The following is a 27673-nucleotide window of genomic DNA, read 5'->3' as shown; positions in this document are numbered from 1 at the left end:
TTAGCGCTGGGCCGTCTTGCTGGTCCAATCGTGCTAACGGTTAGATAATCAGAGTAGCATCGCGCGACGACTAGGTGCGCCAGATAAACAAACTGGACTGGTTCGGGGCGATGATAGTGTGGCCTGTTGGTCTCTTATCTCACATTCCAGCTAGTCTAGTCTCCAATATAGGCGCCCCAGCCACCGATGAATAACCGGAATTATGGTCTCATTTCACGCTATTTAGCCTACTTTGCGTCATTCGGAATAAGAGCAATCTTTATGCCGTTCGTATCTTAAGTAGAAGAGGCTGGGGTAAAATAGATAGACCGCTACATCGGTACCGTAATATGGAATAAGGATGCTGAAGACCCAGCTCTAGGCGTCAGACGGTCGCACTCGATACTATGGTAGGTGAAGCGTCCGTACTCCCAGCCTCCTGGAAGCAGATTTCCGGAGAACTAGGCATCTTAAGGGTGGTATCTCCGAAAGTGTGCTCATGCGAACGAGAAATTCTCGATCTTCTGCTGCTCTTCCAACTTCCAAATCCGCTGAATCGCCTCCTTGAACGCATCCATATCTTTGACATGCCCATACTCAGCCAGCGCGAGAGCCTTGCTCTCAATCTCGTTTCTAGACCAACGTCAATAATATCCTCGTGAAATAATGGGAGAACGAGAACAACATACCTCGTCAAAGTCCACCCTGGATCCCCCTTAACAACATCCACCGTCCGACTAAGCACCCTCCCATCCTTCGTCACAACTTCCACCCTCCCCAGCCACCGTTCCGGAAACGCCGCATCAATCTCCTCGTCCAGCACCATTTTTACACGCCCCTGGAACTCCCTAAGCTCCGGATCATGCAATGCCTCCTCCGTGAAATCCGTAAGTCCCGCACTGCCCCTCTTCGCCGCAACAGCCAGCACGAACCCCATGCTGAATTTACTCTGGTGCACCGTTTCCCCCTTCCCACTTAAGCCCAGAACATCAAGGGCAGCCTTGTACGTGTACGCCGTCACGCTCTCGATATCTTTATATCCAACCCCCTCGTTGGCCATAAGCGCAAGGAGCGCATCAGCACTTGGATGCGTATGCCGACAGCTCGCGTGCCATTTGAAGCTTGACTCCAGAACAGACCATTTCTTTCCTAGCTCGCGATCGAGTGCTTCAGGCGTGACGACTAAATTGCCCAGACTTACACCCATCCCCCTCTCGCCTTCTAGGATATCACCCGTGCCCAGGAGTCCAGATTTAGCATTGTATGCGGAGAACACACCACCCGCACAGGCTTGGCCGGTGTGTACTTGTTTCGAGTGTGTTGCGTCGAGCAGGAACTGCCACAGTCCTGAGGCTTGTGTCCCTGCTGTCCCGATTGCTGACAGCATCTGGGATGGAGAGAGTCTTAGCAGGTGTGCGGTTGTTGCGGCGGCGCCGAGGATGCCGGTTGTGGATGTTGTATGGAATTTCTACACTCCCGTCAACACTCACTGTACCTAGGAAGAGAAGGGGTGGAGAGGAAGAGGGGGAAATACTTCGTAGTGCGCTCTCCCCAAATACTCCCCCGCCCGACAAGCCACTTCGTACCCAACCACGCACGCCGTAATAAATTCTTTTCCTGTTGCACCGACGTCTTGAGCGACGGCTAGGGCTGTGGGGTAGATTATTGTTGCCTGGCCCTTCGTTAACACTCCACTACTTACATTGTATCGTGATATTGGACAGGGGTATATGTACCGGATGCATCATACTACTATTATGCAAATCATCCTGCTCAACGACATGCGCTGCGGCGCCATTCACCAGCGCCGCGAAGGCAGGAGATGTCTTGATATCGGGAAACCCGATCAGCTCGCAGTTTCCGTCCTTTGGGCCCATGTGTTGCGAGTACTGGAGCATTGATGTCACGGCGATGTGTGAGCGGCCTGCGACGGCGCAGGCGAGGGTGTCGGCGAAGAAATCTTTTGTGCGGGCGATTACGGGCGGTGGGAGGTCGGTGTATTTTAGGGTGCTGGCCCAGTTTATGAGGTTTTGGGTTCTGGTTGGGTGCGATTGGGCTTGAGAAGACATTGTTCGTTTGGTGTTGGTGTCGGCGTGGTGAGGGCGGTTGAAGATGGAGGTTGAGGACCGGAGGAGGGCGGTTTGGCGGAAGGACGTGGTTAAGACTCGCCGGCCTGGGAATCGTGTTGACTGAGCAATGGGCATTCTCTTCTGCTAGTTTTCTCTTACAATGCGATAACACAGTGGGATTGGATGATGTTGAAGACGATGGGATGTGTTCGGTAAGCGTAAGCGGAGAAGGAGAAGCCGCGGTTACTCAGAATGCGGGGAAAAGGCTTTATGCCCCAGGCCCCGGCTATCCCCCGACATCGGGATGGGGCACGTTGATTGGCTGTTTTACTTGCTATCGTAACTATAAAATGAGCTTGCTGTCGTTGAGTCAGAGCTCGAGAGGCTCTGCTACTTGACGATCGACATGGTCTCGATAATAGCATGAGCTTCAAGTCTGACGCTTGATGGCACTGAAGATTAAGTTGAGCTATCAGCACAAGATTTCTCCCAAAGCATTAGACCCAGGATGGTGTTGGGGAGAGGGACGGAGCTCTGAGTTGATTTTAATAGTAAGGAGAAAAAGAGACATCTCGGTCAGGTTGATGGGAGAGGTGAAAGTGATCCCATCATGGCTATCGAAGCATGTCCAGCTTCATCCCATTTTCGACATATAGGTAGGCCAGGATCACCGTCCATTAAACTGATTTGTTTTCTTTTCCCTGCTAAATTCCTTTGATTTCTGCAGCACCAATCTACTGGTGAAAGGCCGCGGAAGTTCGGGGCTTAAATCCTCAACAAAGTGTCAATCTCTAGGAGTCCAGCATAGGGCATTATGCTAGTTCAAACCTACCTAATGAGTCCTCAAATCAATCCACAAATTGGTGGAACAAATTAAGGAGAACTTACAATGGACATCCGGGGTGGCAAGGTAATCTGATATATTGTAGCATATTCATTGATGGTACGACAGTGAATAATACAAGGCTTGGTTGACAACTCATTCACCACCAAGAGAAATATAGTTTACAGAACTTCTTTGAGGCCATGTATAAAGAGACCTGAAGGGTTTTCCTTCTCTAGAGCTCCAACATTCCTTTCTATTCCTTTCCCAAATCTTTGTCTAGTTATTTGTCCTCACATGGGGAGCTCTAAACCTAACCACTATACCAATTCAAACCGCAAGCGAGCTGATCAACGTCAAAATGCTTCGCCGGATTCTGATTTTCCTTTCCTTCGCCAGCCTAACTCTCTGTGGTACAGTGCAAAAGGCTCCAATTTTCTTCCATGATCCTCCTTACGTACGTCAACCTCCCAATAACCCGCATAAGGCCCATCTATCCGTGGCATTGTTCTAACAAACCATTTCTATTTAGCGCAGCGTCTACTGCTACCCGAACGAGTACAAAGTCCTCTCAGCCCCACTGATAAGAAATCTCAAGAATCCAGAAAATGACACTATAGTCTCTCTTGATCCGTCGACCTGTGCCCGTGCCGTTTGTATTGGAGGTGCTGCGGTGTGGGTGTGCAATGATGTAAGTCTCCAGCCAACTCTCCCCATACCTACTCTAGCTTCCGGATATGATCAATAGTGTTAAATACTGGCGAGAGAATTCCTTCGATCAGTGCTAATCCAGTCTTGCAGAAGAAAAACGACCTCATCGGAATCTCAAACAAGGAAATCGCCGCAGACGCGGAGAGGGTGGCCACGGAGTGCTACGAGGACTTCTGGGGCCTGATATATGCAGGTGGAAGGGTGTTTACTAACCCAGCCAAGATTCGTGTGATTGTTACGAGGGATGATAAGTGTATGGGGAATTTGGTGGTGGAGGATTAATTGCGCTGCATGGGGAGTCGTCGTCATGATGGTCTGATTATGCAGGTGCAACATTTGGTGTATCTCTTTTGGTCTGCCTGTGTATTTTATTGATGGGAGAGAAGGATTTAGGGATAGGAACTATTGCTATGATCCAACAACAGCTCTTGGTCTGATAAAATCTCACTGTGCAGACCAAGGTTGTGCTGTTCCTTCTACCTGGTTTTCTACCACCTGCAGTCTCATAGGAAAGACGTGAACTGGTGTTTGCCTAGAGACACAGTATTACTAACTGCAGAAGGTCAGTAGATTGTGAGTGAAAATGTCTTGGGCTTTGATTCTGTAAGACTTTATTTAGAGTCTTAGACAAAAAATGTGCTCAGTGCATAAGGCATAACATAACACATTACAAGCCTGACCTGCTCATTCACTTCCTGCACAGACAAAACAAAAAAATCTCTTAAGCATCTGGATTAAATCCTCTATTCCAGCTCAACTATACTGAATGTCTCCTCCAGCTCTCTTCAGTGTCCCTTCCGCCTCCCAACCGACTAAAGGAACTGCCAGGAACTTCCCTGCGCGCCCAGCTCACCTCATCTCCCCTACCTCTACCTTGCTTACCACTCTCCAGCTTCCAAGCTCCAATCTCAATTTAAATGAACTAGCAACAGCCTGAGCTCAACCTCGAGAACTTCTGGCGCATCTATCTCGCGACATCCTGGAAGCTTGCCAAGCTTATCCTCGCCTTCCTGCTTATCCTTGCCTTCCTGCTCCTCTGGGCTGCGATCCGCTTCTGCCTAAACGTTTTGTTGGTGGTTCTTGCTCCGCATTACAATTACGAGAGAGCTTTCGTATCTCTCCCTCATTCCCAGAGGCGTTGGAGTATACCAGCACTAACAGTATTAGGGGGCCATCGGCTGCTACCCCATGCAGAACCAGCGCTCTGTCAACGACAACTGGCGCCAAGTCGAATTCCTCCGCGGCAAGGGCAATGTTCCCCTGATCAAATCAACCGCTTTTTCATGCTTAAGCCCGAGGAGTGCGCCCGCGTGAGCTGTCTAGATGGCGCCGCAATCTGGTATTGCAATGATGTATGTCTGTCTCTTGCTTCCCGTTTCTGTTTCTGGTCCTCTTCCCACATGTCCCTTTCACTGGCTACCATACCTCAAAGGGTGCTACCATATCTAAACCACCTCTAGTATACCATACTGTACCTCTCACTGACCCGGATACCCTACCGTTCAGGGTCCAAACAATGGCAAGGAAACATATTACGCGCCTATCGCCGACGCCGCGGAGAAGGTCTTCAAAAAGTGTCTTTGGGCTAGTCCGGAACAGGTTGTGTACGATCGGACCGGCGGAGTCATGCTGCTCCCGGAGAACGCCCGTGTCGTTCTTATGTATGATCGGGGGTGTCACGCGTGGCTGCATAAAGACGAGAAGGACTGGAGCTGTTACGCTGTTAGTGGACAGTGTGGGGAGCCGCTTGTTGGCCTTCCGGGTCAGGAAAATATGGGAGATCTGATTGATACGAAAGATGATGGTGATGATGACGATAAAGATGAAGATGAGGAGAAAGGAGAGGATAAAGGTGAAGGTGGGATTGTCGACGGGCCTTTTCGAGGTCAACCCGTTGACTAGACTGCTATGTTCATGTTCAACTGGGACTCGGAGTGCGAGGCAATGGAGGGTCAGACCATGGAGGGAGAAGTTGAGTATGCCCGTGCTTGATCAACTTCTTCTTCCTTGTCTTGTTGCATTTGCGAGAAAGTAAGGTAGATGTCAGTCAACGTTAGAAGCCATCTTCATTTCGATGCAAGATTTTCCTATTCCCTTTGTTGTTGTTTTGTTTCCTTTCCTTATGGACGAGGTGGCTCAGATCAGGTTGAGCAACTCATCGTTCAGCTGCGGTTCCTATGGTACCCCTGCCGACCAGGTGCTGGTGTTTCTTTGACTTGACCTCACCAAGCCTGGTATCCCAAATCATGTTTCCCGTTATTTGTTTCTGTAGCTTAGCTCTAGACGACACATGATGATTCTGTTGAGTTGTCTGCGGATCTACCTGGCTTCGCTAGCTATGGTACCATACACTACACGAAAAGAAAATGTTCTTATCTCCAATCAAACCCTTCTCTGCAAAGCTCCCTTATCTTACTAATCATACTATTTCATGATGCCTGGAAATAAGCTCTGATCTTCCAATATCCAAGCTAAAATTCCACCCTTACTCCGGGGATATGAATACCACAATGACCCGGTCATACTAGATTCTAACTTCTAACATGTAGCAGAAAGTGCTTCTGCGGCCATGGGTCACTAATAGTTGTAGCTTGGCTGCTTGATAGATTACATACAGAGGAGGACTGAACGGACTTTTCGTTGTTCTGATATTAAACAGCAAAAGACTTACGGCCATGGATAGAGAACATCGTCAGAGGATGCACCTGTAAGAGACCGACTCTAGTTGAGAACGATAATCCTCGACCTTGCAGTCATCAGCAGGCAATAAAAGTAATAGAAACCTCTGACTGGGAGTTACACCATACCTAGGGTAAGCGATGATCTGACCACAGTTGCGGTTGTCAATTCAATTTACCTTAGTATGATCGCCTATCATTCATCCGACTACTGTACGCTGTTACTGGTCAATCCGCAGGAGGCAACTTTGAGATGCATCTCATCATCGCAGATCACAGGCAATACTCAATGATCTACTAACAAAAAGACCCCTGTAGGTAAATTGTAATCGACCTTTGCATGAAACTTCAATATCACAATGTAATTCCTTGCCAGGTTACACGCAAATTACACCGGGCACTAGAAGGGTCGACCTTAGTGGTCCAACCTGCCCGAATATAAGACGTCAGAAGAAGCAAAACCAGCAGATCTGGCGATCCTGCTTCCCATTACCTCATGCCTAGCACAGACGGGGTTTAGATACTCCGCAAGGGAATTCAGACGTCACTTGAGTGTCGAGGGGTAAATAAAGCCATGGTTCTCCCGTCTCACTCAAAAGCCTACCTTAGGTAGGTACCATAGTCAGTCATATACCTACCTACGGTTTACTCACCTATCATCCCAGTTGTCCCAAGTTTTCACAAAGAACACATAAAAAATGAAGCTCCTCTCCACCCTCGCTCTCAGCCTCAGCATCTGCTTCGCCTCTCCCGTCCTCTCCCAAGACGACACCGACCCCGACCCTGAGCCCACCCCCTCCACTACCGGTACAATCCAAGCCTACGCCCAGGACGACTGGTCCTCCTACCCTGATGCCACCGCAGCCGGCTGTCTGGATGCCACGGGCCGCCTCGACTTCAGCGACCCTCCGTCCTGCGTCACCCTCGAGAATTCGGACGGCTTCATCAGCACCGAGGACGGCGATTTCTTGCGCATTCTTCCCGATGGCCGGATTCTGAGTATCGAGGAGCCGTCTGATTATGAAGTTACGCGGTGTACGGAGATTGGCGAGAATAGTGAGGGTGTAAGTCCCTGATTTACTTACCAGTCAAACTTACCTTAAAAGAAAGCTGTTGCTAATAGAGGCTGTGTGCGCTAGGTCCCCTCAACCTTCCTGACCTGCACGACAAGCACGTTCAATGAAGATTACGAGGTCGAAGAGGAGTTTGACTCTGGTCCGAGCTGGTATCCGGTTTCGGGGAGCTATGCCGATGATACGATTCAGTTGACGGGCAATGGGACGGATTTTGGGGCGGTTCTGGGGCTTGTGTTTGTTCCTGTTGATTATACTGCGGATGATATTGTGGTTTGATGTCGTCAAGGAGATGGAAGGAAAAGAGATCTACGCTATTGGGATGCTGAACGCTAGGTAGGGATGGGGATATAGAGTGTTGATGGTATTGTACGTACTCTGATACGAGATGAATTCATTCTCATGCTCCCCAAGATAAGGTACATATCAGCAATACATCACCTCGCCCGCGCGATATATCTCAGCCCGTTCATGAGGGTGTACCGGCTGAGATCGCGGCGCCGATTACGTGTAGTGCTGCGCCGATGTGTCGCACCCTTCTCGAGAGATGATTTAAGCCAGTCAAGGCCGACTGTTGTTGGTACAAAAGGCACTGAAGGGTGCAGAGGTGTTTGTTAATTTCAGGGATATTCCCGATGCAGCAGAAGTTGTTATCGGGTTTACGGATGGAGTCCGAGTGCATGGGGTCTATGTCACCGCGCCGGCGGCTTACAAGATGGCTCTCCCATTGATCGGAAAACGCATTGGAAGTATCATTTATGTGTCTTGGCCGTGCACCGAAGGGCTCTACCTTTGTTGGCGCAGACCTGGGAACTTTGATTTTATGAAGATCACAGTAAAAGGGACGGTGGTGGAAAGTGGGATTGATGTTACCCTGGCGCTGGATCTAGCGAGACGAGCGCTGTTAAGGCAGATTTGCGCGGTTCATTCGGCAGAGGTTACCTGAAGCTGTAGAGAAGCTGAGGAGGGGCCAGAATGCGGGAAGAATATGGTACCATAGTAGTGGTCAGATTCTCAAGAGAGCATAAAATTGTGCACAATGGAGCTGAGGTGTGGTTACACTTACATCATAATGACTTGTGCTCCATTGATGACTTCTCCTTATGTCCGCTGTATAAACTCCGTCCCCACAGTAAGCAGCTTGGTGCAATCGTCCAATAGGACTACAATGCACTGCAACCTTCATCCACATGGTCTGCCACTGACAATCGCTTTCTTGTCGCACGCGTGGGGATAAACGCTCATCTACTCCCCTCAATGGCCGGAGCTAGTGTGGGCCGATGACCCCTCTTCAGCAGTACTGCTTATCCCCAAGCTGTCAGCGGCCAGCCAGTTGCAGCTCGGGGTCCTCGTCGTCATTGTATCCGGGACCTCCGCAGTGTTGCAGATGTGCCACGGTGGTCCGATGGTCCTTGGTCCAGGCGGACCCATGGGGTTCCCTTTCGAGGTTAAAAGGGAGCGATTTCCCAAGACTCTGTTGCCAAAGTCGCCCAATTTCTAATACTACAAGTTACTGCACGCGAACCTGTAAAAATGTCTATCTTCGCTCCCGCCCCGAAACCGCCGACTCTCCTTGGCTACCACCGTGTCCTCTCCCCTTCGGCTGGTGTCAAGGTCTCCCCGCTATGCCTGGGAGCTATGAACTTTGGTGATGCTTGGTATGTCGCACTTCGACCTTACTGCGCTGGCTTCCTTCTAAATTAGCCAATGCTAACTTTTCTTGAATAACAGGAAGGAGTTCATGGGCGAGTGCAACAAGGACCAGACCTTTGCCCTCCTCGACGCCTTCTACGAGGCTGGCGGTAACTTCATTGACACGTACGCCTCTTCTTCCTTTCTTCATCTCTACTACAGAAATTAATAATGCCATTTAACAGTGCAAACAATTACCAGCAAGAAGAAAGCGAGAAATGGATCGGCGAGTGGATGCAGAAGCGCGGCAACCGCGACCAGATGGTGTACGCATTTACCCCCTCACCTTTCCACCCCTCAAACAATCTTTGAACCCCCATCTAATCAACGAATGTGAGTAGAATCGCAACAAAATACACAACCGGCTACCGCTCCTCCCACCGCTCCACTGAACCCCTCCAAAGCAACTTCGTCGGCAACAGCTTCAAATCCATGACAATCAGCGTCAACAACTCCCTGCGCAAGCTGCAAACAGACTACATCGACGTCCTCTACCTGCACTGGTGGGACTTTACCACCAGCGTCGAAGAAGTAATGCACGGGCTCAACTCCCTCGTGACCTCGGGCAAAGTCCTCTACCTGGGTGTATCCGATACCCCCGCCTGGGTCGTCGTCAAGGCGAACGACTACGCGCGTGCGCATGGCCTTAAGCCGTTCTCCGTGTACCAGGGGAAGTGGAACGCCGCATACAGAGATATGGAGAGGGAGATTGTGCCCATGTGTCGTGACCAGGGGATGGGCATTGCGCCGTGGGCGCCGCTTGGTGGGGGTAAGTTTAAGGGCAAGGAAGCCCGCGAGGCGAAGAGTAAGGAGGCGGGTGCGTCTGGGCGTGGTGCCGAGATGAGCGAGAGTGATGTGAGGATTTCGGAGGCGTTGGAGAAGGTCGCTGAGAGGAAAAAGTCGAACCTCCACGCAATTGTAAGCCCCCATCCCCAACCCCTTCTCCAGGAGAACGTTGATGCTAACTAGTTTGTTTGCGTGGAGGCCCTCGCCTACGTAATGCACAAAACCCCCAACGTCTTCCCAATCATCGGGCAGCGCAAGGTCGAGCACCTGAAGGCGAACATCGAGGCGCTGAGCATCCGGCTCGACGACAAGGATATGGATGAGATTGATGGCGCGACCGAGTTCGACGTCGGCTTCCCAATGAACTTTATCTTTAGGGAGTTTACGGGTCGCAATACGGCGGCGGATGTCTGGCTTACACAGGCTTCGGCGCTCATTGATGCGCCGCCGCAGCCGGGGCCTGTGAGGCATCGCGAGGGGGAGAACTAGAGCCCTTGCACGGCGAGATGCCGTTGATGAGCTAGGTAGTTTGGTAGATTGCTTTAGTCAGAAATATTAAATGGCATTGATCACTGTTCTCAGGTATCTCGTTTTTGTTGCTGTGATATTGGAGTGTGTATAATTCAAAGGGTATGGTCTACTTTGATAGCAATGAGCCTTTTGATTTAGGGATACATAGGGGCAATGCTGATGGAAGTATGGTTTCATTGCTGAGAGATAGCTCTTGGCCAACATTGGTTTCTTGTGATGATGATTTCTGATGAGCACATGAGGGTTACTTAATGAGTTTGCCTGCTGCAGGAAAATGTGGTTTCTCTTTACGTAGCTGCCATTGCTATTCTATCAAATGAAAGTATATAAGTGTAAAACTACCTAGGTAGGTACGACTTCAATTACGGGCGGTCCCGCTCGGTGGTACACTACCTACCTTACCGGAGGTATAAAATCTGGAGTGGCCCGAGCATCGCCCCTGGGAGCATCGTTATCGTAAGCGATCAAATTGTACCCCAACCTGGTTAAAGTAGCCAGCCCGCGAGGCAAAGTTCCCGGAATCCTGTTTAGCTATCGATAACAGAGGCCAGTGATCGGAAACAGGTTTGGTCCGCCAAGGGTCCAGTCAACGCTTAACCCTGGAAGACTCATCATGGACCCGCCCGGCATTAGGGCGTCAGCATTTAGCATGCTCGGCATCTGGGCCGATCTGGACCTTATCTGGCACTAATTGCTGACATTTAGGGTCATTGTAGCTCCGAGGATCTTAACGTTCACTATGCTTGGTATAAGTAGACGTCATATGATAATCAATCGACGTCCGGACGACGGTATATATACCTGGCAACGAGCAGTAGAAATCTCCAGCCGAACAAGCAATCCTCTTAAACTTTCTAACGTCATCACAAGATTTCCACATTACGAGCAGCATGTCTTTCAAAATGCACCCACCCCCCTCCACCCTCCTCGCCCGGCACCGCCAACTCTCCCCCTCAGCCGGGATCCGCGTCTCCCCCCTATGCCTAGGTGCAATGACCTTTGGCACAGCGCACAGCGAGCGCTACGGGCACTGCACAAAGGACGACGCCCTCGCCATCCTAGACACATTCTACAAAAATGGCGGAAACTTCATCGACACCGCAAATGCCTACCGCGAGGGCCAGTCCGAAGAATGGCTGGGCGAGTGGATGGAGTCCCGCGGCAACAGAGACGAGATCGTTCTTGCAACCAAGTTCACAACACCCTGGCAGACGCATGTCCCCACGAAACTGCAATCTAACTACGGCGGGAATAATATCAAGAGCATGAAACTTGCGCTTGATGCTAGCCTTAAACGCCTTAGGACCACGTATGTGGATTTGTATTATGTCCACTGGTGGGATTATAGCACCACCATTCCTGAACTCATGCACGCGCTTAATGATCTTGTTTCGTGCGGAAAGGTGCTGTACCTTGGTATCTCGGATACACCGGCGTGGGTTGTCTCCAAGGCGAATGAGTATGCACGGCAGAAGGGGCTACGTCAGTTTGTCGTGTACCAAGGTATGTGGAACGCGACGATGCGTGACTTCGAGCGCGATATCATCCCCATGTGTCGGGATGAAGGCATGGGATTGTGCCCGTACGGCGTGCTGAACCAAGGCCGTTTCCAGACGGAGGACGGCTTCAAACAGCGCGAGAAGCACAATGACGGACGCAACTTCATTGCCACGTCCCAGCGGGATAAGGATGTTTCGCGGGTTCTGGAAGGGATCGCGAAGAAGAAAGGTGTTGACCTGCTTCATGTTGCGCTGGCGTATGTTATGGACAAAGCGCCGTATGTGTTTCCGATTGTGGGGGCGCGGAAGGTCTCGCATATCGAGGGGAGTATTTCGGGTATTGGGGTTACCTTGACAGAAGAGGAGATGGCGCAGGTTGATGATGCGTATGAGTTTGATTTTGGATTTCCTCATTCTTTTTTGAGTGGGACGTTGTTCTCTGGGGAGAAGTCGAGGGGGGCGGATAACCCCGGGGATTGCTGGATGATTAACAACCTAGGGACGTTTGATTGGGTTGAGAAGCCCAAGGCTATTTGTCCGAAAGAGTAAGAATCTAGGCATTGTAGATGGGATGTTAGTCATAGATAATGAACTAGGGTTGGATAGGAGTTTGCTTATATGTCTTTCTCTTCTATTTAGATTGGAACTGTTTTACTGAGTCTGGTAGCCCATCAATCTCACCCAGCGCCCCTTGAGAAGTGGCAAGGCACTCCATGGTTTGCAAGAGTAGCTGGTGCAGTAGGCATGGAGGAGAAGGGAGCTGAAAACTCCATGATAGCACTAGGTATGATGCTTTATAGTGTAGAAGTATGCATCGTTTACCTCACCGGTCGGGCCATCTTTCCGAGTACGACGAGTATACCTCGGATAGTTTAATCTGCTCTACTCGCCGCTGGCGCCTTCTAGAGCACGTTCTGTTGTACCTGTTTGCACCATTTCGATGGAGATGAGACGGACTGATCGAAGGGGATGATGTATCTGGCGTTCCAGGCATCTTAGCAACCGTTCTTCCGAGCATTCTGGGCTGCCCGTATCAAATATTTTCTTTGGCTGAGTTTGTAGACTTGCTCGAACCTCAACTCGAAGCCTTAAGTGATGTTCTCGACACAAGGCTCTTTCCTGGAGCTTCGTGAGGAGTCCGGTGGTCATTGAAACACTCTCCCGCTCCAGAATGCACCTAGCTCATTCACTTTATATTTCACTTTATAACTCTCTTAACGTGTAACTGAACCACAGTTCTGGCCAAGCAATGCTGGCCTCTGATTGGTCAATTTAGTTCTATACTCTTGATGCCTTGAGGCTTCATTCACTGCAGCGACCATTCCTCCACGTTCACTACAGCTCACCTTAACTCCAGCACTCCTCACCTCGACTATATAATTCCTTCCTGTCTTACAAACTTCATCAAGATGCCGTATCTCCACCCAACCTTCTCAACCCTCCCATTCCCTTCCATGAACCGACCCTCAACCCTACCTCTTCCAACATGGATAACCCAACCGTGTCAAAATCTCGCCCCCTCCAAACAACCCTAGCAGCATACCTCTTCACCCGGCTCAGCCAGCTGGAAATCCACACCCTCCACGGCGTCCCGGGCGACTTCAATATCCCAATGCTGGAATTCATTAAGCCAGCAGGTCTGCGCTTCGTCGAAAGCACCACGGAGCTAAACGCCGCATATGCAGCCGACGCCTACGCCCGAGTCCGCGGTGTCTCAGCACTCATTACCTCATATAGTTACGGCGAGCCTGCAGCTTTACCGGCTATATACCGCTCTTTTGCGGATAATGTCCCTCTCATACTCATTGCGGGTGTACCTACCATCACAACGCCGATGAAGACGCCTGGCCCTACAAGTCCGCTACCACGCCCTGACACATGGTGCACGCGCTCCATATCCAGCATCAGTGAGTATGACGACAGCCCTCTCGAAGAAGATGACGAAGAAGCCTTCGACTCAGACCTCGAACCAACCTCCAACCCCCAGCGCTTCGCAGAAGCCTACAAACCCATTACGGCAGCACAAGCAAAACTCTTGTTCCGCTGCGCCGCCGCAAAGGACATCGACCGCGTGCTGGAGATGTGCCTCCGGCGCTCGCAGCCCGTCTACATCGAAGTCCCCGTCGACACACTCAGTATGAAAATCGACTGTTTCACGCTCGAACGTCCGATTAGCACGCACGAGCGCTGTAACCGGCCGCATCATGAGCTGTCGCTTGTGCGGAAGATTTCGGGGATAATTCTGGAGGCGACGAAGCCGCTCATCATTGTTGATGCGATGACGCGCCGGTTTGATTTGCGCAATGAGGCGAGCGAACTGGTAAGGTTGTCGGGGTGGCCGGCTTTCTCGACGCCTGCTGGCAAGGGGTGTATTAATGAGACGCTGCCTAGTTTCTCTGGGATTTATCCTGGGTCAGATGGGGAGGGGAAGATGATGGTTGCTTCGAGACGGAATATTGACTGGGCGTTTGCGCGGTCGTATCTCGCTGAGGCGAACCTGATTATTCGATTTGGAGCGCCGGAGACCTCTATTGGCGCTGAGTCTAGTCCCTTGCCGTGCCTTGCTGGCCCTGATCCCCGGCGAACGCTTGATATTACCAGGCGGCGTATTCGACTCCCTGGGGACCCATCAGTACGGACAAGCTGCGAGCCGCCGAATACAAAGAATATCCTGAAGGGCGTGCTAGAGCAGCTCACTGAGTCCCGTCATCATATCCTCCTCTATCCACACCCCATGCCACAGTTCGCAAACTCCGAGGACCGGTTCAAGGCACAGATCCCGCTTTGTCCGGATGCCTTGATTGACGGGGACACGTTCTGGCTCGAGATCTCGCACTTTCTCAAAGAGAATGATGTTGTACTCACGGAGGCTACCGGTACGGGTATCAGCAGGTTTGGGTCTGGGTCTGGGTCTCTTACTAGTATATCTGCAAACACGAAGAATGTGCTCGCCGGTGCAAAGGATCTCATTCTACCAGCGAATACGAATATCATTACCACCCCTACCAAATGCGGTCTTGCGGCGTCTGTCGGCGTCTCCCGAGCGTCGAGAGATCGATACAGCCAGAACTGCGGCGAAAAGCCACGCAGCCGTACCATCCTCTTCATTGATACTCGGTCTTTCCAGAAGACTTCAACGGCATTGCGTGCCATCTTCCGAAACAAGCTGAATGCCGTGATCTTCCTCCTAAACCCCACGAAGGCAAACTCGAATGCGAACTCTTTAAACGTCGAGGGCCTTCTATCCCCAAGACTTCCTGGGCCAGCCAACACAGAGGAAACTAACAAAAAGAACAACCGCGAAGCCTCAATCCATGACACATCATCCAGCATCAGGCAACCAATCCTACTAGCGCAAAACACCACCCAAGCCCAAAGCTCAACCTCCTCCTGCACACTGGAGATCCTCGACGGCATCCTATCTGCCGGCGCACCAAAGCGCGATCCCATCTACCCCGTCATCACGCGAAAGGTCGCAACATGGGGCCAGCTGAAGCACGTCATTTCTGACGGGAGGACCTCATCCGGCCGCGGGTTCTCGCTGATTGAAGTCATGGTGAATATCCCCTGCGACTTCGGTGTGCATTTGCAGCTCCAAGAGAGCAAGACCAGCCGCCTCAGCCAGAATAGCCAGAACAGCCAGTATGAGATGCGGTATGCGAATGAGCTGAATTGGCCGCTGCCAAACAGGGCGTGGCAGGAGATTGTCCGGAATCCGTATTTGAGTTTTGTGTTTGGGTTTGGGGATGGTGAGGATTTTGCGGATGAGGGTTCGGTTGGCCTGGACCATCTTCAGACTTCAGTGCAAGATTCACTTCGTACTTCCGTTGGGGCGTCTACGCTCTACGGGGATCATGATGCCTTGCAGACCTCCGTTGAGGAGCTGGATAGTTATCTCGAGGAGCAGATGAAGGCGTCAGACGAGCAACTTGAAGCCATCGAGGAACCAATCGAAGAAACCATCAGAGTCGAAGAACGCATCCACGTCCAGCAACCACCTGCAGTCCACATCAAAATCTCAGGCTCCATCCAAGGTTTCCGACAGAAAGGCCAGACGCAGAGGCAAAGGCAGAACAATGCAGGCGCATGTGACGAGATAACCCTCATATCTCGTCCCCTCCCATCAATCCCCCAAGCAGCCACAATCCCAACCTTAGCCGCAAGCCCACATCCACACACAGTCGATGTCCGGCTCCTCACCTGCCCCAAGACGCCCAAAGCTCTCAAATCCGCCAAATCCTCCAAGTCCCTCCGGGGGCTATGCAACAAGTCAAAATCCAAGTCCAGATCAAAGAACAAGGAGACATCCAAAACAACAACCACCACTACTAAGGCAAAACATCCCGCGCTAAAAGACAGCATCAAGAAGAAACTCGGTCTCAAGGTCCGCCCGCCGCCAAAAGAAGAATACCGCGAGATCTCGGTGTGGAGCTCGGACTCGTCAGATGATGAGGATGCCCCTCAGGAGATTCCGGTTCGGCGGGGGCCTAGAACTGAGCTTGCGGCGCTGCCGCGTCCGAGGCTTGGAACTCGGCCTCAGAGGGGACCGTTGTTTAAGGAATCTTGTTCGTGGCCGTGGAGGTGTGGGGGGTGGTTGAAGAGGGATTAGGGGGGTTATCTACTTGGGGGATGATGGGTGTGATGGTTTGAAGATTAAAAATAAACAAGAAACTGATAAATAAAGGAACAAACCAACAAAAGAAAAAAGAGAACAAACAATAAAATAAGACATGGTGAAGAAACGAAAGTTTGTGATCCTGATACTCCGTCTTCAGCTGGGCTGGGACTATCTATATGTAGGTACTATCTACGAAACGAACTACCATATGTAATTACGAATGGCGTTAAATTCAAAGAACCTTAAGTAGAGTAACATGGCGTAACTGATACTTTAGCAGTAAAAGATATTGATCAAGGCCTACCTAGGAGGGTGTGTACGGAGTAGTCAGAATCTGTTTTGGCTGTGTCCGTTGTACTACGAGGTTATCGCTCCTGCTGAGATAACTAAGGTCGCTAAGCAGACAATGCGCTTACCTTCTTTAGGCTGGCTCAGCAGTCGCAGGTAGAACATAAACATGACTTCTATCTCTCAACCTTCGCATCAAACATCATAATTCGCCCAGTACTAGCCTTCATTATAGGGCCCATCGATGGCCAAGCTTTGAGCCTCCTCACTTTTAACTCCCGTAAGTTCTCGGTCTATCTAAAATTGTCGCTATCCTAGACCGGAGTATGAACTGCAGTGATTGATTCGACGATATTTCCGCTGCATCCCCCCATGCGCGTTGCGGACTGACCAACCAATCAACATCCTGGAGTCAATACGGGCGCCACCAAAAGTGAGCACGGCGGCAAACTCGAATATAAGAACAGAAAACAGGCACTTATAAAGCAAGGCCATTGAATCTATCTTTGGACTTGAAGAGCTGGATGCTATGGTCCGCGATGGAAGCGCCGGGGTGAACAAACCACCTATTTTTTTAAACGAGGGCTGAGGAATCCCTGCTATTTTGAAACATGGCAAGGAAGCACACTGTCTTATGACTCTTGATAGCCCTGTCCGGGGTTGCAGTTTGCGCCACATCGTACAGCCAAGGCAAGGCTGAGTGCAGCTGAACGAGACGGCGCCTTCTACGCGAATGGTCTTCCTTTGATTGAGCCATTGCTGATCCTCATTACCACTTCGACTCCTGGAGTGAATGAATGCGATTTCTGACCTTTAAGAGATCAGGCTCTCATGCCCCGAGGCGTCTCCCTCGCCAACACTATATCTACCTACCATCACCTAGGCACCAATTGCCACTGAGGCCAGCAATAGCTGATATGCCTGCTCTACCACTTCGTGTAATCTGCCGCAACGTGACATGGATAACCAACAGCGCAGACGAACCTCCCCGCAAAACCACAACATTCTCCGTCAAAGATCCCCGCGAACTCGGCGTACAGCACTTCGACATCGTCTCATACCAGTACGGCAAGAAAGCGAAACCATGGGACTGTTCTCAGCCAAGCGCCGACTGGCCTAGCCTCCCAGGCGTGAACTGGAAAGTGACTATCCGCAAATCCAAATTAAAGGAGCTACTACGGCTCATGGACGAGGCTGATATCGAGTACCTGTGGACCGACTGCGTCTGCTTTGACCAGGAGAACCAGGCGGAGAAATCAGCTGAGGTTGCGCGGATGTACGAGTACTACAAAAGTGCTGAGACATGCCATATCATTATCAATATGGATGAGTTTGGGGGTGCCAACGACGATGACGAAGATGTCGACATTGACTTAGAAGAGGAAGATGAGGAAGATGAAGATGCCAACGAACCCGGGGCTGCAGGTGGACCCTTCAGCGCCCCCAGCACAATCCACAACCCCGTCTGGGACCCTCAAACCATCGTCGACGACCTCAAGTTCCTCGACCACATCCTGCACCACATGGTCGGCGCCGCACGCGCAACAGACGCCCTGCTAAGCCCCAACGTCATCAGACAATTGTCCGACTGGTCCGCCGCACCCTGGCTCTTCCGCATGAGCCAAAGCGCCGTTAAAGCCGCAGCCGTGGAACCCGGGATTTTGAACTGCTACGCAACGTGCGTAAGCCACGTGCGCTCTCTCTTCCGCAACCTCTACTTCTCGCGCGTCTGGACATTCCAGGAGATGCTGCTGGGCAAGAACATCACGATGTGGGGCGTCAACCCAGAAGATATGAAATGTATCGGGCCATTCGGGACATGGATGGATCTTGCCATTGACGCGAGTGACAAGGCCGTTAAACTACGGGACTGGATTGACAAGTGTCGGGAGCTGAATACGCGGGGTGTCAATGCGATACTCCAGGTTATCCAGGAGGATCTGCTGGGGTTGACGTTTCTGCGGACCCAGGTGCAGGGGATTAATTCGGCAAGAACGGATATTATTAATGGGGGGCCGTACTGGTGGCTGGATAATTATAAGGGGATTGCGAATGTTTTTTCGGCGATTTCGATTTGGCCAAGGAGGTGCGAGAAGCGCGGTGATTTGTTTTATGGGCTTTTGGGGGTTTTTAGTGGGTTGTTCTCCGAAGAGGAGATCAAGCAGCTATCAGATGCAGGCGGAAGTGGAAGTCAGGATATCGAGCCCATCGCGTTTGCCTTCTTCAAGCAGTTGTCCCTCAAGACAGAGCGTGCCTGGACCCGGTTAGCCATTACCAGCGGAACTCGAGGCGAATGGGACTGGATCCCTGTGACCGCGAGCCCCAAGCGCATCCGAACAACCGACATCTTCGCAGGCATCGTCGACCTGGGACTCCTAACAGCAAAAGGCCGAGTCAAAACATTTGCCGTCACTGGGCTTCTCGGTACACCCCGGCCCTACATCCGCTTCCGGCCACAGCAGCAGGCCAAAAGCCAAGGCTTCAGCTTCATCTTCCGCGGCTGCAACGCCGGCAAAAAGATCAAGGTCTCGACCTTCAAGTCCGAGGCCATCCCCGTCCACGAACAACTGCGAAACATCACTGGCGATGAAACGGGCCGCACGCTGGTGCAGGTCTCGACTATCCTTGGAGCCCTTCTAGACCCCACGGGGGACCTAGTCAACTACCGCTGGAAACTGCTGGAAAAGTTACAGCCGCGTTGGCACGTCTCAGACCCCAATGCAAAGCCCGCCGACTGGATCGATAGATGTGTTAGCGGGACGCCCTGGGAGAATCCTGCGTTCGAGTATATCCGCCCGCATAACCACTCAATGGCATACCACCTTCAGGCATTTAGAGACTGTCAGTCTCGGCTGTATAACGATGCCACGCGGGATATCTCGTGCGAGGTAAGGGTGAACTGCGGCTGCACCATTGTTGCCCCGTTTTACTTTATCCTGGAGGCTCTTATCGCGGTGCAGGGGAGCTTTCTAGGTGATGTCTCCGTTGGACTGGATCGAGACAACCGCATTATTCTGCAGGATGGAGTGGGGTTGATCCAGCCGGGAGATGTCGGCAAGGGATTCCATATCGTGGCGTTCGAAGGCGATATCCATGCGCACCAGGCCTATGCGTCTGTTTGCAGGAGCACGAGGAAGGATAAGCCGGCGTTGGTGTCGAAACACGATGCCTGGCCGAAGGGGAGGGCTATTGTGCGGGAGGACTTTAGTCACTCTGCAACGGATGTGATGAAGGACTATGGGTATATCCAGACCGGCGGGTATGTGAGGGACGACGGCGTGGTGCAGACGGGTGGTTCGGGGAACTTGTTGATATGTAGGAATCATCCGGTGGGTGATTATAGGATTGTGGGGGTTTGTGTTGATGATGTTATGTCGAGCAAGAAGGGGCAGAGGAGGGTTGTTATTCGCTAGGTTACTGTACCTATCAACCGTACCCTTAATTAATCATTACTTCCCGCGTCGTCCATCTCACTACCATACCGAAGCCAGGTTACGTGGTTCCAGCGCTGCATTGTGTATCCCCTGGAAGAAGAAAGGCAGTGGTCTTACATATCTGATGTAGTGCCTTTGCGTACTAGTGGTACCTAATCTTCAGGCACTCGGTAGATGATTGTTTCCTAGCCTTTATCACAGGGGCATGGTTTAATATGATATTCTAGTCTACAGGTCCAGATTATATGTGGTGTCTACCTTTTGTTGTATTCTTATTGAAGAATATGGTACCTAGGTACGTACCGTTAATCTCCATTGGCACTTACTTGTGCACCAGTTTACTCCCACCTGTATGGATTTAGCTTAAGTTGAAATAATAGATGACTACAAAGCGTTGAGCGGTCTAAAGGGTCAAATACAACCCTAGGGTACCATGGTACCCATGTACTCGGTACTCTGCTCGCGATGTCTTTGCAACTAGTCCAGTCTACATTCAAACTACCTGCCCAGGTGCATTACTGCTCTGTATTTTATCGGCATACTGCCTGCTATCAAGACATAGAAAGCTGCTGCGGATTCAACAAGATACCTCCTGCTCAAAGCTGTAGGTACAAATAGCATTTAGACATGTTTATTGCCGTCCAGGGCTATGCATAACGCCCATACGTTCCGTGTCCGATGCTGATACCTTCCTATGTATGGAATGGGGAGTGTAAAGGACGAAGAGACATGCAAGAAAAGGAATAAACCAGACTCAAGCCCCGCGCTGAATCTCCCGGTCCCTCGAACGAATACTAAGACAACCGGCCATATCACACCGTTCTACCTCACTCTTCCAACATGGAGTTCCGATGGATGAACGGTATCACCCCCGCCAGCCGGGTAGACAAGACAAGAGCCAGAGCCCACAGCTCAAGGAGGCGGCAAACCCCGGTCCCGACGGTACTGCCTAACAAGAGCTACCGCGTAGTAGTATATTTCCAGAAACTCCATCTGCGTCCCATGATCCAGCAACGCATTCCCCACTAGGTCAACAACGTCACGAGTCCCATCATACGCTGCCCGCGAAAACGCCGTGTTGCGGCCATCAAAACATAGCGCCAATAGAATGGCCCCGCGCGCAAGCAGCATCTCGATCATCTGCCTCGAGCCAATTCGAACAGCGGTGTACAGGGGAGGGTCGCGCTTGCCGGTGTCGCGGAATGCGGCGATGGCGGCGGCGACGGCCTCTCTTCTCTCGGTGAGGTCGGTGATGTCTTGCTTTGAGCGCTTGATGGCGTGTTCAATGCGTTTGGCGAGGCGTCCGCGGAGGCAGGGTTTGTTGATTTTTGCGCCGGCGTCGAGGAAGGATGCGGCGAGGGGGATGTTGTTGTGGCGGACGGCGTGGGTGAAGCCGCTCGCGCGGTGGGATTTGATGTTGATGTTGAAAAGGCGCGGGCCCAGGAGGCTGTAGTTTGACTTTCCTGTCAGGGCTAGGTTGAGGACATCGGCTGGGGTGGAGGCGTCTTCGGCGATGTGGAGGATTAGTTCGGGGGGGGGGAGTTGAATGAGCGGGTTGACATTTTGGATGTTGATGATTCGATATTTGCATGCAGATTAATTGGTTGCTCACTATTGCCTGTAAAGAACGATGGTATTGATATTCGAAGCGAAGGATAGTTCTCCGATACGGATGGTTTGAATGACAATAGATGGGAAGAGATGAAGGATATTTGGATATGGAAGTGGAGGTCCGACACGAGGGATGGTGGTTTTTATACTTGGATATGGCAAGATTGGCAGCTGCATCTCGATATTGCTTCCCATTCACTTTTTAGAGGAGTTCTGGGGTCTGTCAGGGAATGATGAAGTGAATCGTGATGGTTCTTTCCTCTACAATGATATCCCGGCCAAGTCACGTTACTAACCATGCCCTAGGTACCTAGCTTTATCAACACCCTGGAAGGCCAAGCAGACGGAGAAGGTGACGTTACTAGACCGGTAGATCTACTGCGGCAATTCGTTGGAAGAGTCTGCGAATAAAACAAATTGGCAATGCTATATGCCCCGAATATACATCTTCCACGAACCTATGCTAGGTCCTAAGAACAAACCGACGCGGCCTCGACCCTCCCTCAATCTTCGAACGTAGGCCACAGGTTTGAGTCAAAGGAGTTCAGGTGTATTTGGCTACTCACTATGTAACCAGGTCTAGAAGTACTCCGCTCGGTCTTTCAGTATTAGTTATAGGAAACGCATGACAATGTACAGACATTATAAGTACGCAGAACACCATTCCTGCTATATAGTACAGAAGCCCAAGAATTACAGTGTTAATGTATATGAAGCGTTGCAGCAAGCAAAAGCTGGAGGGGACGCAGAGGCCAAATGCGCTGTTGCTTCCACAAGCATTGGGCGCAAACTGAGAAAGGCCTGTTTAGTCAAAGGTCTGTCTACTGCAATGCCGATAATGCCACGAAAAAAAGCCCAGCATCCCCTCTAACCAAAAGGCAGGCTTATGTTTGTACACAAATCGATAGACAAGCACTACGTCCTGCAAGTTAGCTCCTGGCTATTGGAAGGCTCCAAGGGATATTCGACAGCCGTTTTCCATCATAAATGCTGGCTAGGCACTGTCTATTGAACAGATATTGGCGAATAATGCAGGCTTCTCTCTGCGTCACATACATCTCTCCTTCCACCCATCTTATTGCAGAATTATCATGTACCCTTGGTCATCTTCAATATCCACGTGACAGAGACAACCCCAGGCTGCATGAAATCTTCTTTCCAAGATGAGGTGTTCTTTCGACTCAGACGTTAAGGAGAGGTACTTGTAGAAATAATTATCCATGATTTAGTTGGGAGTAAATATGATATCATGATCTGCGACTCGGCCTCCTTGCCTTCTTTGTCATACGAGAGATGAAGAGAAAAGAGCTCTTGACTCAGTTCGTGGTGCACCCTTTTGTATATGACAACGGCATGGCATTGGCACTGACCTAAACTACATAATGACGCCACGGAGAGGGGAGTCCAAGGGCAATCAGCCAGTATAATTCTGCAGGGCGGACGATCATCTCCATAAAATGTGATTTCAGCAAGATAAAGTTCAATAGACACAGATCGACATGTGACGACAAGATGTTTGCATTCCGGGCACACCTGAAGGACTGTTAGATGACCAAGTCGATAGCCAGAGAGCCAGGAGTAGGTAGAGCAATAGTAGCAGCGCAATCACCCATGGTCCAGCCAGTCTCTGGGACTATCTTCTCTCTCAAACCGCCATTAACCGAAACAACACCTACCTTACCTAGCCTGTCGGTATGAAGTTCTCACTAAATTCCCTCGCAACCCTAGGCACAGCCATCACACTGGCCGCCTCTACCTTTAGCCAACAGACCAACAATTCCCCACCCAGCGGCTTCGGGCGCATACTAGCCTACAAGCAAGAAGACTGGGCGCAATACCCGAATGCCTCCGCGGCCGGCTGCATATCCCGCGACGGCCCCTAGATAACAGTGAGCGATAGCTGTGGAAATTTTGCGTCCGACCGCAGACACTCCACCATTACCAGCCGTGACTTTGGCGCACCTTTAGTCGTGGATTCCAACCCGAACCTTCAATATCTGCTGAGGGTGGCCGGGGATTCAAACGGGCCCCTGGTGTGGACATTGACTGGTGAAAATGATGAAAATGTTAGTATGCTCCGCTTACCGCGAACCTTGCAGGTGCCAGATACCAGTATCACAATGCGTGCGTGACTTCCACAGCTGACATATTTTTGTGTTGCTTTCACAGATTCCTCCAACCTTCCTCCAGACCAGTACGCGCGATGAGAACTTTGCTGAGGTGCAACTTGGACCGCGGTGGTATACATTTGGAGATTTGACCAACTCGCGTGCCCGAGCGATCTTTGGGGCGGCCGACGAGCAGGATGTAGTTGTTGGCCTGGTATTTGAGGTTGACGACCCTTTTGAGGTCGATTAGTTTGTGCTCTCGTGTCCGTATGTGGACCTTGCGGCGCTGCCTCGATAGACCTCATTACAGTCTGCATAATCCTAATAGTCTTGGCTTCTACAGCGCATACCTAGGTATAAAACGACGTGCCTAAAGCCCAAAACTTGGTCTGGAAATCATGGAAATCCAGATGGCGCAAAGCCGCAGAACCCAAAAAGATGCTTCTACGGAGTACGTACCCGGAACGTACAGCCTCCTTCGCTGCGCAAGCAGCACCGGATCACGGCAGGCTAGCGGGGGGTTAGGGTACCATAATATTCCAATCATTATCCATAGACCCTATGCCGTCAAGTCCACTACTCCGTGCGCAACCTTGGAAGCAAACTAGTTACTACGCCCATCCCATTCGTTATCAGAGTCAGCCCAGTTCCGCTTTCACTAGTCCCGCCCATAAGTGAGGATCAGATTCGCCACTCACCCTACCTTACCTGAAGCTAACCTTCGAAAGGGCCTTTGAAAAAGAACCTCACTGCCTAGTTGAGTGGATCCCAAGACCCTCGACTCAGCCACTGCGATCTGTATGGATGCCACAATGTGAAGGGGTCCGAGGGTGGATGAATGCATGAATATAAGCTTATCTTGACCTCCAGAAAATGGGTAATGGTTCCGGATGAGGTCTGGATGATGGGTATACAAACTCGAGGGTGTCCAGAGCGCCTTTGAGGTCGCGGGACAATGCGGACAGGGACGGTAAGGGTCACGTGGACATGCAACCCTGACCTAGTATACAGATAAAGCTAGGCAAAACCAAAGTAAATGGAAGAAAGCGAGGCGTGAACGAAAGTACTTTGTGTCTAAAGACTCCCAAGGTCCCCAGAAGCCTCGTGAACCGCTTCGCGCGGGAAATGAATATGCACCGCTACCAATTGGGATATGGAGCACGGAGCCATTTGCCCAGGTAAATGAGTTAGAGAATTGAAATGTGTCAGACGGTCGGATACTTGAAGCCAAAGGAATCGGCCTTCGCAGCGAGGCGGAAAGCGCCGCCAACTACCTACTATAGGTACCGTATGCGTCCCGTCCTGCATGACGTGCGAGAGCCGGCGTGGCGCCATGCTGTATAGAGTAAAAATGAGGAGACGGACATGAAAATGATTAGCAGAGAGTTGGAGAAGACCTGTTTGGATAAATATCCAAAGGAATAAAAGCCCGCTAAGGGGACGAAAAAAATGTGCTCTAAAGAAAACAAAACAATATCGGCATGGAATCGGAGCTTGCGATCGGCTGTGGAGACACCACCCTATGGTACCCGGCTAGGGTAAGGGTCTCATGACGCAGCGGGCTTTGCACTCGGCAGTTGATATATGCCTATCCCTGCCGGTAGGTCTTTTTCTAGGACAACTCGGTCAAATCTCTGATGGCCGAAATAAAGGGTAAGAAAGGCCAATGATCACGCGCCACTGTGAAGAAAAAGTCCGTCATCTGTAAGACGGAAATACGGCAGGCTGAATCAGCAGAAGGGCTGCAGGAGATTCGGGACGAGGCGGCAAGCAGCGGAGCCAGCTTCCTGATCAGGGCCTTGCTGGACGCTGATTAATTGGCCTTTCACGTCCGTGCGAGAGGTTCCTTTGAAGAAAAAGCTGGTGATGTCTCCGAGACCGACCCGAGTCATCCCTATAGGGCAAGGCTGATGACTACCGGCCAATCAGAGAGCGTCATTCCATAACTGCTGATCAAGCATTCAATGCCAAGACGTGGGTCTGAAAAGTTGTATACTCTGAAGACACGACAAAAAGTCACCAATGGGGTCACAAGGCAGAGAAAGGGGGTCTGGATATGGTGTAGAGCTGTAGGACTGTCGGTCGCATGTAAGCAAAGAAGGAAGGCACGCTGTAACGTAATTCCCGGGCGGCCGGTGCATCCCAGGCGGCCGGTGTTTTTCTCCACCACCCCCAACGCGTATTCCACCCTTAATATTCAACAACCACCATGCCACCATTCAGGCGTAAATCGAAACAAGAATTAATTAAGCAGGAAGGCAGGATTTAATACGTGATTTAAGATATTAAAAATAAAAAATATGCAAAAATTGCGCCCGCGGCGTGTTATTATAATATTTATCTAAATACACTTGCAGGAAGACTCCGTGGTCTTTAACCACAGGTAGAACTTTGCAACCACCAGCATAGGCTATCCCTGGTTTAAGAAAATATCTTAATAGCATAAATAGTATTACTTAACATTTATAGAGCACCCCCCAGGCCCTCGCGCGTTTATAAGATGGCAGAAATTATCCTGAAGGGGTATAACCCGGCTTGTGCACCCATTAAATAAAACTAGGTAACAGGCTTTACCAAGAGGTGCCCTAATATTAAAACCCGGATAACTTAAAAAATTAGTCAACAGAGAGCTATGTATAAAGATCCTAAAGTAATTAGTCTATTTTTCAAAGAGCTAGAGAAGATTAAAGACAAGCACGGCATCCTAAATAAAGATATTTTTAATTTTAATAAAACTGGCTTTGCTATAGGCCTAATTACATTAACAAGAGTTATATTAAGAGCTAAAATACCAGGCAAGCCATGGCTTATTATGCCAGGGAATTAGGAATAAGTTACTACCATTAAATGCATTAATTCTGCTGGCTGGTCAGTACCAACCACTATTATCTTTAAAGGAAAGCGCTATATCAAGGGCTGGTTTAAGGGATTCACTGCTCCACCAGCCTGGAGAGTTAAAGTCAGCGCCAATAAATAAACCACGGATAAGATAGGCCTTTGCTGGCTTTAAAAATGCTTTATCCCAACTATACAAAGGCCAGGGAGGAGGGGGAAGGTACTCCTGGTTCTAGATAGGCATGGTAGCCACCTCACGCCTGCTTTTAACACTACCTGCAAGGAGAATAATATTATAGCTATCTACATGCCTGCTTATTTATCTCACCTCCTGCAGCCGTTGGATGTTGGTTATTTTAGGCCATTAAAGAAGGCGTACAGATCCCTAATTAAGTAGAAGGGACGGCTGGGATACAATACTATTAACAAGCTAGATTTCTTAAAGGCCTATCCAGAGGCTCACAAGAAGGTCTTTACAAAGAAGAATATTTAAAGCAGATTTAGGGCAACTAGAATTCTTTTATTTTCGCCTGCTGCAGTACTAAATAAACTGCAGTTAAGGCTATTAACTTCTACACCCCCCCCAGGCAGAAATCTTGCTTTAATTCCTTCCTCACAGCTTTGTACACCTTACACAGTCTGTTAGGTATATTAAAAGGCTTTATTAATTAAGAAACTTCTAAAGCACGGCTCCAGGAGTCCTTTAACACCATTAAAGCAGGCGCTGGATAAGTTTATAAAGGGCTGTAAAGTAGCTATCTACAACGCTGGGCTGTTGGCACAGGAGAATAATAATCTCCGCTTATATATTATAAATCTTATAATAAAAAAGAGTTATTTTAAGTGCTTAATAACTTCTATAAAAGGCATTTTATTTAAGGAAGGCCAGGAACTTATTTTATTAAAAAATAATAAAGTTAAAGTTAAAGGGGGGGGAT

General features: G+C 50.3%; 7 protein-coding genes across 7 annotated transcripts; 6 read left to right on the top strand and 1 right to left on the bottom strand.

The window, feature by feature from the left end:
• Positions 1 to 247: 247 nt before the first annotated feature.
• BDW74DRAFT_186960 (MmgE/PrpD family protein) lies at positions 248 to 2183 on the bottom strand (the record flags this gene model as incomplete). The annotated part of the gene is made up of 4 exons (XM_073731358.1): positions 248 to 612; positions 669 to 1447; positions 1514 to 1651; positions 1716 to 2183. The coding sequence occupies 4 exons, from the start codon at positions 2181 to 2183 to the stop codon at positions 477 to 479; spliced, it is 1521 nt and encodes a 506-aa protein (XP_073580927.1). The 3' UTR covers positions 248 to 476.
• Positions 2184 to 3232: 1049 nt separating this feature from the next.
• BDW74DRAFT_181049 (uncharacterized protein) lies at positions 3233 to 5484 on the top strand (the record flags this gene model as incomplete). The annotated part of the gene is made up of 6 exons (XM_073729904.1): positions 3233 to 3328; positions 3404 to 3562; positions 3673 to 3810; positions 4509 to 4694; positions 4750 to 4836; positions 5089 to 5484. 6 exons carry the CDS (start codon positions 3233 to 3235, stop codon positions 5482 to 5484), a joined length of 1062 nt encoding a protein of 353 aa, XP_073580926.1.
• A 1474-nt stretch (positions 5485 to 6958) lies between these two features.
• On the top strand, positions 6959 to 7612 carry BDW74DRAFT_181048 (uncharacterized protein; the record flags this gene model as incomplete). Its single annotated transcript, XM_073729903.1, has 2 exons — positions 6959 to 7324; positions 7400 to 7612. 2 exons carry the CDS (start codon positions 6959 to 6961, stop codon positions 7610 to 7612), a joined length of 579 nt encoding a protein of 192 aa, XP_073580925.1.
• A 1215-nt stretch (positions 7613 to 8827) lies between these two features.
• On the top strand, positions 8828 to 10393 carry BDW74DRAFT_158775 (uncharacterized protein). Its single transcript, XM_073725365.1, has 5 exons — positions 8828 to 8991; positions 9065 to 9151; positions 9211 to 9291; positions 9367 to 9943; positions 10010 to 10393. The coding sequence occupies exons 1-5, from the start codon at positions 8867 to 8869 to the stop codon at positions 10298 to 10300; spliced, it is 1161 nt and encodes a 386-aa protein (XP_073580924.1). The 5' UTR covers positions 8828 to 8866; the 3' UTR covers positions 10301 to 10393.
• Positions 10394 to 11227: 834 nt separating this feature from the next.
• On the top strand, positions 11228 to 12494 carry BDW74DRAFT_158773 (uncharacterized protein). Its single transcript, XM_073725364.1, has one exon. The coding sequence runs from the start codon at positions 11233 to 11235 to the stop codon at positions 12388 to 12390; it is 1158 nt and encodes a 385-aa protein (XP_073580923.1). The 5' UTR covers positions 11228 to 11232; the 3' UTR covers positions 12391 to 12494.
• Positions 12495 to 13327: 833 nt separating this feature from the next.
• On the top strand, positions 13328 to 16450 carry BDW74DRAFT_181045 (uncharacterized protein; the record flags this gene model as incomplete). Its single annotated transcript, XM_073729902.1, has 1 exon — positions 13328 to 16450. One exon carries the CDS (start codon positions 13328 to 13330, stop codon positions 16448 to 16450), a length of 3123 nt encoding a protein of 1040 aa, XP_073580922.1.
• Positions 16451 to 17664: 1214 nt separating this feature from the next.
• BDW74DRAFT_181044 (uncharacterized protein) lies at positions 17665 to 20160 on the top strand (the record flags this gene model as incomplete). The annotated part of the gene is made up of 1 exon (XM_073729901.1): positions 17665 to 20160. The coding sequence occupies one exon, from the start codon at positions 17665 to 17667 to the stop codon at positions 20158 to 20160; it is 2496 nt and encodes an 831-aa protein (XP_073580921.1).
• Between the last annotated feature and the right edge of the window lie 7513 nt (positions 20161 to 27673).

This window comes from Aspergillus multicolor (assembly GCF_047715735.1).
Source record: "Aspergillus multicolor strain CBS 133.54 unplaced genomic scaffold BDW74scaffold_25, whole genome shotgun sequence".
NCBI lineage: Eukaryota > Fungi > Ascomycota > Eurotiomycetes > Eurotiales > Aspergillaceae > Aspergillus > Aspergillus multicolor.
The sequence above is the reverse complement of the archived record's forward strand: the minus strand, read 5'-3'. Positions and strand labels throughout refer to the sequence as shown.

Coding starts and splice junctions, on each gene's coding strand:
- BDW74DRAFT_158775 (XM_073725365.1), top strand. CDS start 8,867: ATGTCTATCTTCGCTCCCGCCCCGAAACCGCCGACTCTCCTTGGCTAC. Junction 8,992..9,064: donor ATGAACTTTGGTGATGCTTG/GTATGTCGCACT, acceptor CTTGAATAACAG/GAAGGAGTTCATGGGCGAGT. Junction 9,292..9,366: donor GGCAACCGCGACCAGATGGT/GTACGCATTTAC, acceptor GAATGTGAGTAG/AATCGCAACAAAATACACAA.
- BDW74DRAFT_158773 (XM_073725364.1), top strand. CDS start 11,233: ATGTCTTTCAAAATGCACCCACCCCCCTCCACCCTCCTCGCCCGGCAC.